The 8795-nt window shown below is 37.4% G+C and overlaps 1 protein-coding gene across 1 annotated transcript; it reads left to right on the top strand.

Moving 5' to 3' along the window:
* Positions 1-6410: 6410 nt before the first annotated feature.
* Positions 6411-7809, top strand: LOC127564657 (isocitrate dehydrogenase [NAD] subunit beta, mitochondrial-like). The gene has a single exon (XM_052001376.1). The coding sequence runs from the start codon at positions 6464-6466 to the stop codon at positions 7628-7630; it is 1167 nt and encodes a 388-aa protein (XP_051857336.1). The 5' UTR covers positions 6411-6463; the 3' UTR covers positions 7631-7809.
* Positions 7810-8795: the final 986 nt, after the last annotated feature.

Raw genomic sequence — 8795 nt, 5'->3', positions numbered from 1 at the left:
GAAGGAAATGCTTTTGTACTACCCCAGAGAGAAGGCATTCCACAAATAGTCTAGCATGGTGCCAAGATTATCATACCATCTTCTTACCTCTAAGTCAGCTGATAGAAAAGTCAGAGGGGATTCCTATAACTCTTACTCAACTAAAATGCCTGTGTACCTACAGATTAAAAAAAGAGAACTCAAGCTTGCTTAATCTGTTAATAAAGATATTAAGTTATCATTGTCTCTAAGACAAAGAATTTATTATTATTATTATTATTATTATTATTGTTCAGTTGTTTCTAACTCTTCATGACTCCATTTTGAGTTTTTTTTTTTTGGCAAAGATATTGGAATGGTTTGCCATTTCCTTTTCAGTTCATTTTACAAATGAGAAATTGAGGCAAATAGATTAAGTGATTTGTACATGGTCACACAGCTAGTAAGTGTCTGCAGCTGGATTTAAACTCATGAAGATGATTTTTCCTAATTCTAAGCCCAGTGCTCTATCCATCAGGCCATATAGCTGCCCCAAGAAATATATACATGTATATGTGTATATACTTATATATCCATGTTTGCCCCTGTATTTTTTTTTGTATGTATAGATAAAGTAGAACTACAGAGACAGAGATAGAAAAAGAAAGATTGTAATCAAGTTATATGACTTTGAACTCTGTTGTATTCTTACTTGCTAAATGGAGACCTGTATTGAATGATGGGATTGATTCCTGGAATATTTTGCTTTTGATAATCTTTTTAAATCTGAGATGGCTTACTTCTGATATTTGATTGATGATAGATCTCACAGTTCAGAACAGTGAACTGTTATCTCCTGGTTCTGATGAAAACTCAGGTACTATTGCTAAATCATAGGCCAATGATAATAACTTCTCTTATATTGGGAAGCCTTATTTCTTGAATAACAAGTTATCTCTAAAATGATGCTGGATACTTAGGCCCCTGCTGGAACTCAGCACCAGTCAGCATTAAACATCTTGCAGTTATAGCCTGACTTAGTGCTTTTCTAAAGCAAGGGCTCCTTTACAGTTCATTTCAACCATGTCTATATTCTTGCATTACTTCCTTAATAGTTGTATTTTTGGCATTCAGCATAGAAAATTATTGAACTTGAAAGTTTAGTCTTAATTGAATAAGATTTAAGTCTAGACTGGCCTTCTATGGGAAAGAGAAATTGTGAGTATTTAGCTGTACCAGGAGGTGAAATATCCTCATTGCCTTAGAGTTTTCAAATAATTGGGGTGGGTCATCATCCCATATATGGTAGCTATTTGAAAAAAAAATTCATAGCACAAAGAAGCATGTATTGGCACATCAAATTAAAATAGTTGGAAATTTTCCATTTGAGTGAGCCATGGCTAAGCTTCTTGAATGAGATCACTTCTGAATCTACTTATGAAAGCAGAATAGACAGGTATCAGAGCCACACAGTGGTTTATGTCAGTCAGGGAATCTAGAACACTCAAATTTCACCATTAGTAACTGAGTCAAAGCAAGTGAGGAAGAGACAGTTTATTGGAAGCTTTTATAATTTAGAGAAATAAACCTGGAACTAATCAGTGTTTCTCTATCAGATTTCACATATCAATAATAGAGTAATTATCATAAGGATCATTATTTTAGGATTAGTAGGACTAAGCATTAAATTAACAGGATGGGGAAAAGCTTTGCTTTGCAGAATTGTTTAGCTTCTGCAGAAGAGATATCTTAAGTCTAAACATTTCCTGTATAAATATCATTTGAACAAATATGGCAGAGATTCTTTTTTTTATCAACCATAAATTAGATTTTGGGATGATCCTGGACAATGGGTATTTTTATCTATCATCAAATTTCAATAATCTGTACAAGTAAAGAAGACAGAGCATGGCATTCATAGAAGCAGTCTTGACATGAGTGGCTCCATCTTGAATTTTTAATAACTGTATATAATTCAAGGATTTAAGTATGTAAAGAACTTGATCATATAGGTACACATCTAATTACCTTAATTACATTATGTTTATACCTATCAAGATTGCTAGGAGTACAATGTCCTTGATACCCTGGAACAAAGCTCTATTTTCTCTATATATTTCTCTATATATAGTCTCTTTTAGAAAGGTTGAATATATAAAAGCTTATTCAATAGTAAGAATAGAATCCCTGGAGATTTAAGGAAAATAATGAATTTTCCCAAACAAATCTAATCTAATTGTAATCATCAAAAATATTTATTAATGGAATACTTAGAATAAGTCTGAGTCAGGGGCACATATTCTTCTTAGACCATTTATGCAGATTTTCACAATGTCTGGTCACAGAGGGACTAGTTATCACAAGACAAAATATGGGAATATACTGGGATACTAAAAGATTTATATATATTTTGATTGAATTGTTTCATGAACTAGCAATTTTTCCACGTGATTGGCTGAAGGTTTTTTCTTCTTTGTGAATTTTACAAAATTATACATCAGGAAAATTTGTCTTCAGACTTTCTGTCTTCCTGTTCTATACACTTCTTCCTCCTTGATGTCCTTGGGCAACATTTTTTAAAAATAATTTTTTATTGATATTTTCTATTTCTTACCTTACCATAGTATCTCTCCCCCTACTCTTTCCAGAGAATCATTCCATATATCAAATAGTGTTTTTTGGAACAGAAAAAAAGTCAGCACAACAGATTGATACATTGTACAAGTCTGAAAACATATGGATCTCCCTCTTGACTTTTTGGTGTTTTGTTCTTTCAATTTACATTTGCAGTTTTTATTCATATCCTTTGACTATTTATCTTTTGGGGAATGGCTATTAGTCATATATGTGTATTTATATATTAATTGTTTAAATATCTTGGGTACCAAACCCTTATCAGAAAAATTTAATAGTTATTTTTATCTTGTAAAATCACTTTCTTTCTTATTCTAGATGTATTATTGTCTCTTCAAAAGCTTTTTTGATTTTAAACAATCTAAGTTATCTATTTTCTTTTGTAATTGCCCTTATCTCTTGGTTATTTAAGATTATATCTACTGGAGCGCTAGATGATGCAGTGAATAGAGCATCAACCCTAAAGTCAGGAGGACCTGAGTTCACATGTGACCTCAGACACTTAATGTGTCCTAGCTGCATGACCCTGTACATGTCACTTAACCCCAATTGTCTCAGAAAAAAAAAAAAAAAAACAAAAAACCTCTAGTCATATCTGTGAAACATATATGATCTGTTTCTCTTCTAATTTTTTTTTTAGCATTATCTTTAATATTAAGATCACGTATCCATTTAGAAAGTATTATGGAATATAGTAGGAAGAATTGTCTAAGCTTATTTTCTGCCAATCTGCCTTCTAGTTCCCAGTTTTTATCAAATGAACTTTCCCTCATTGTAACATATTTTTTTTACTTTATAAATACATTATTGATTTCTATTTTTCCCTTGTCTAATCTGTTCCATTGACCTCTTTCTATTCTTGAAACAATACCAGATGGTTTTGATTACTACTGTTTTATTATATAGTTTGAGGTTTGGAATTTTTATTCTTCCTTCCTCCTTCCTTCTTTTTATAATTGTACTGCTAACAATGAAAAATGAAGTCTTTTATTTAAATATATCAAGTTTGAAAACAACCACTATCATCACCACAATAAAAATCTCTGCATTATGAAGGATCTGTGTATAGGGAATAGAGAGCTCTAGTGGAAAAAAAAAAAAAAAAAAACTCGCCTCTCTTTAGATGGAGGGAATGGAAGAAAGGAAGATAGAAGCTCACTTTTGTAGCTGAGGCATCCAAATCCACTAGCTTTCTTCTGCTCTGGTTGACAGTGCCAACTGTTATTAGTAAATATCTAGTCTCCTGGAAGAGTCCCTTCTCTTTTGGAATTAGCCTTTTCACAGTCTAGATTCTACTGTGTCTCTGTGGGTACCTGTTTAATTCCCAGAAACTTATCTGAGAGACTTCATCACAATTAGTTATTCATTACTCTTATTGTCTCTGCTAACCTGACTTCTTCAAGCCAAAGACATTTACATAAAACAGGAAAAAATATTAGCTAAAGAAATGAAGTTTTGTTTGTGCATTTTCATTAAGCCTTCAGGTAAAATGAAGAGCTGAATTACTTGGCCTCTGAATTCAATTAGTCAACAAGCATTTATTAAGCAACTATTACTATCTGACACTTGTTGTTTGTCCTTCTTTATTGAAGAGGGCCATCCTATCAGGGAGGTGATGCCATGAAATGCAAGTAAATTGGATTGAAGTGAGGGAGGGCTGTGCCATCCTCATTTTCTCCTCCAGAGCCTCTGGGTCCAGTGGCAGGATATACATATATATATAGAGAGAGATCAGGATGATTGGAGATGGCCCTAGATGCAGTGGGAGACCTTGGCCTTTTTGAACTAGGGTCTTTCCCAGGTCTCAGTTTGATTGAAGCAGTGATTAAGGCTGGATTGGTGTGGGGGGTGGCAGGGCTGGCACTGTGCTAACTGTTGGGGATATTAAAGTTCTGTTTGCTCTCTCTTCAGGGTAAAAACTTTGAAATTTGAGGAGTTGCCCATCAGTTGGGTAATGGCTCAATAAACTGTAGGATGTGTTTGTGTTGGAATATTATTGTTCTATGGGAAACAATGAGCAGGACGATCTCAGGAAAAACAACAACAACAATAATAACAACAACTTGGAAAGTCTCCCATGAACTCAAGCAATGTACTATATATAAAGTAATAGCAATACTGAGATGACCAGAAGACTTTGGTCTTCTCAGTAGTACAGTCATTCACGATTATTCTGAAGGACTTATGATGAAAAATCCTATTCATACCTAGAGAAGGAACTTGATTGTTTCTGAATACAGATTGAAGCACTCTCTCTTTCTCTCTTCCTTTCAAACTTATTATTTTTTTTGGAGGGTTTTTATTTTCCTCAGGATGGGAGATCAATGTTTTCTTTCACAACTTGACTTTTATGGAAATGTTTTGCTTAACTTCACATGTGGTTTCTTAATTGTGGATGGGGATAAGGAAGAGAACCCAGAACTCAAAAATTTAAAGAACACAGTTTAAAAAATTTTTGTTTTGAATGTAACTGGAGAAAAATATTAAATAAATGAAATTAAGAATAAAAAACAAGTTCTGCCTTCAAGGATTTCATTTTCTAATGGGACACAGCATGCAAGCAAAACAAAATACATACATGGCACACTGAAGATAATCTGAAAGGGCAGGCAAGAGCATTAAGGGGAATTGGGAAAGGGTTCTTTTACAAAGGGTGATATTAGATTAGACATGAAAGAAACTAGGGAAGTCAGGAGGCAGAGATAAGGAGGGAGAGTATTCCAGGCACAGGAGATGCCAAAAAACAATTTAAGAGTCAGGAGATGGAGTGTCTGGTATAAAGAATAACAAGCAGGGAAGTGGCTCTAGATAGTAGAGTACATGGAGGGGGAGGAGGAGGGTAAAGTGTGAGAAGACTAGAAGGGTCAGAAGGGATTGGGTTATGAAGGGTTTTATATTTGATCCTGGAGGTAATAGATTGCTATTGGAGCTTTTTGAATGGTGGGGGCGAATGTGTGTGTGTGTGTGTAGCATGATTAGATATGTACTTTAGTAAGATCCCTGTTTTGATAATGGAGTGGATGAAAGACTGATATATGGAGGGGAATGGGAGGAGGAGTCACTGTGAGGTTGTGAGCCAGGTACCTGGCAAAGATTGGAGAGTGGAATGGGAGGAAGGGGGATGTCCTTGACAGTAACTACAGAAATTATAGGATTTGGGGGCCAAGATAATTTCAGTTTTAGAGATGTTGAGGTTTTTTTTTTTTTTTTTTTTGATTTGCCTACTTTTTTTTTTTAAATTTTATTTTATTTAATAATAACTTTGTATTGACAGAATCCATGCCAGGGTAATTTTTTACAACATTATCCCTTGCACTCGCTTATGTTTCGTTTTTTCCCTTCCCTTCCTCCACCCCCCCCCCCCCCCAAGATGGCAAGCAGTCCTATATATGTTAAATATGTTGCAGTATATCCTAGATATAATACATATTTGCAGAACCAAACAGTTCTCCTGTTGCTCAGGGAGAATTGGATTCAGAAGGTAAAAATAACTCGGGAAGAAAATTTCCCAGTGTTCCTTCTTTGGGTGTAGCTGTTTTGAAACTCAGTTAGGTCTCTTTGTCATAGAAATCCACTTCCATCAGAATACATCCTCATACAATATCGTTATCGAAGTGTATAATGATCTCCTGGTTCTGCTCAAGAGATGTTGAGTTTAAAACGTCTGAGGAGACTTTCAGCTCCAGATCTGTGATTCTATGCCCTGTGGTATGTAGAATAACAAATGTTGGGCCACGGCTTTCTTCCACACAACTACAGACCTCGTTAGGTGTTACCTAGTGATTCTAATACTAACGCTGAGCTTTTTGACGTCACTTCCGACGCGACTACTTTCTCCCCAAGGCTCCTTCACCTTCAGGCATCGCTGAAAATGGAGACCCTGAGCAGAGTCCGGACACTGAGCCGGGCATTGGTGGTAGCCACGAAGCTTGGGGCCTGGAGAAGCCTGATCACCACGGCTGCCACACACCCTATCCACAGACTCGCCATGGAAGAGGGGAAGGTGGAGGGTGTCTATCCTGTCACCATGGTTCCTGGCGACGGGGTGGGGCCTGAGCTCATGCTGGCTGTCAAAGAAGTCTTTAAGGCAGCCAGGGTGCCTGTGAAATTTCAGGAGCATCATCTGAGTGAAGTGCAGAATTTTGCCTCAGAAGAAAAACTGGAGCAAGTGCTGAACTCCATAAAGAAAAACAAGGTGGCCATCAGTGGGAAAATCCACTCCCCGATGGATACATTGTACACCGGGGACTTGACTTCGTATAACATGCAGCTCAGGCGCAAGCTGGACCTGTTCGCCAATGTCGTTCACGTCCAGAGCCTCCCGGGCTTTAAGACTCGGCATAACAACCTGGACTTGGTGATCATCCGTGAGCAGACAGAGGGGGAATACAGCTCGCTGGAGCACGAGAGCGTCAGGGGAGTGATTGAGTGTTTGAGGATCATCACGCGGGACAAGTCCGAGCGGATCGCCAAGTTTGCTTTTGATTATGCTACCACTAAGGGTCGCGGGAAGGTCACGGCGGTGCACAAGGCCAACATCATGAAGCTGGGTGACGGGCTCTTCCTGAAGTGCTGCGAGGAGGTAGCCGGGCTGTACCCCAAGATCAAGTTTGAGACCATGATCATAGACAACTGCTGCATGCAGCTGGTGCAGAATCCGTACCAGTTTGATGTGCTCGTGATGCCCAATCTCTATGGAAACATCATTGACAACCTGGCGGCGGGTCTGGTGGGGGGCGCAGGCGTGGTTCCTGGCGAGAGCTACAGCGATGAGTGCGCTGTTTTTGAAACCGGTGCGAGACACCCATTTGCTGAGGCGGTGGGCAGGAACATTGCTAACCCCACTGCCATGTTGCTGTCCTCCAGCAATATGTTGAAGCACCTCAGCCTGGACTATCACTCCAGAATGATTGCTGAGGCTGTAAAGAAGGTGATCAAAGTGGGCAAAGTTCGGACATCGGACATGGGCGGCTACAGCTCCACGACCGAGTTCATCAAGTCTGTCATCAGCCACCTTCAGCCGCCTTATGGGATCTAGAACCCTTTCCCATTTTCTTACCCATGAATAGATCACCTGGACAACTCCCAACCTTGCTTCCACAAATGGACTATATGAAGGAACCTGCCTCCACCCCATTCCTTGGGACAGGATCTCTTATCTACGGCTGTTTGTGCTTTTGTCTCAATAAAAACATGGACTAGGAAAAAAAAGACTAATTTTGCTCAACTAGTTTCATTACCAGTGTAAGGCAGTAAGAGAGAGTGGATTAGATGAAGTAGATTAAGATCATAGTGAGGAATTTCACACTATAACATAAAAATAAACTAATATACCATGATATTTAATTACAATGTTATGAAGCCATAACATTTTAATATATTTCAACTCTTGCAGTTGAGTTCTTGATAGCAGACTGAGAAGACTGCTTTGTTTGTAGTAAAGATAAATTCCTTCGGGTCAAGTACTAACCAAGTGTCCAGCACAGTAGCGAAAAAATAAATGGTTGTTTGAATGAAATGGAGAGCACATACATTCTCTCTGTGTACATATATGTATGTATGAATATATGTAGATATATGTATACAGATACACACATGTGTATATATTTATAGACACATGGGGTGAATAAATTCAATAAACACTGATCAGAAATCTGTTGTATATATGCCCTTAGACTAGGCACTGAGGAGACAAAGATGAAAAGACTATAAAGTTTTTTCTCTTATAGTCTAATTGGAGGAAATGGGATAGAACATGTACAAAATAACTAATACAGGGTAGAGTGGGAGAGAATGAAGAAATTTGAGAAGTCAATTTTGGGAATTAGGGAAGATTTTATGGAATAGGTGACCCTTGAGATGAACTTTTTAGGAAAAGAATTTCAAAAATTTAAGATTATTGAAAGGCTTACATATCAATCTAAGGAGTTTTAAATTTTATTCTAAAGGAAATAAGTCATCAAAGATTTTTGAATAGGGGGATATCATAGTCAGGCCTTTGCATTTGACAATACATGGCACATATTGGTCAAGCACAGAGGTAAGCACTTTATGATTATTGTCTCATTTGACCCTTCCAATTGGTGGTGGTTCAATTGTTGTATCTTATTGTACTTGGCAAATTTACTTGAGTAGTTTGTCATTTTCATCTCCAATGTGTTCGCATTTTATAGATGCAATATAGAGAAGTAAGAGTTGAGCTT

The sequence above is a fragment of the Antechinus flavipes genome, chromosome 5, assembly GCF_016432865.1.
Source record: "Antechinus flavipes isolate AdamAnt ecotype Samford, QLD, Australia chromosome 5, AdamAnt_v2, whole genome shotgun sequence".
In the NCBI taxonomy this organism is placed as follows: Eukaryota; Metazoa; Chordata; class Mammalia; order Dasyuromorphia; family Dasyuridae; genus Antechinus; species Antechinus flavipes.
This window is presented reverse-complemented; position numbering and strand designations above follow the sequence as displayed.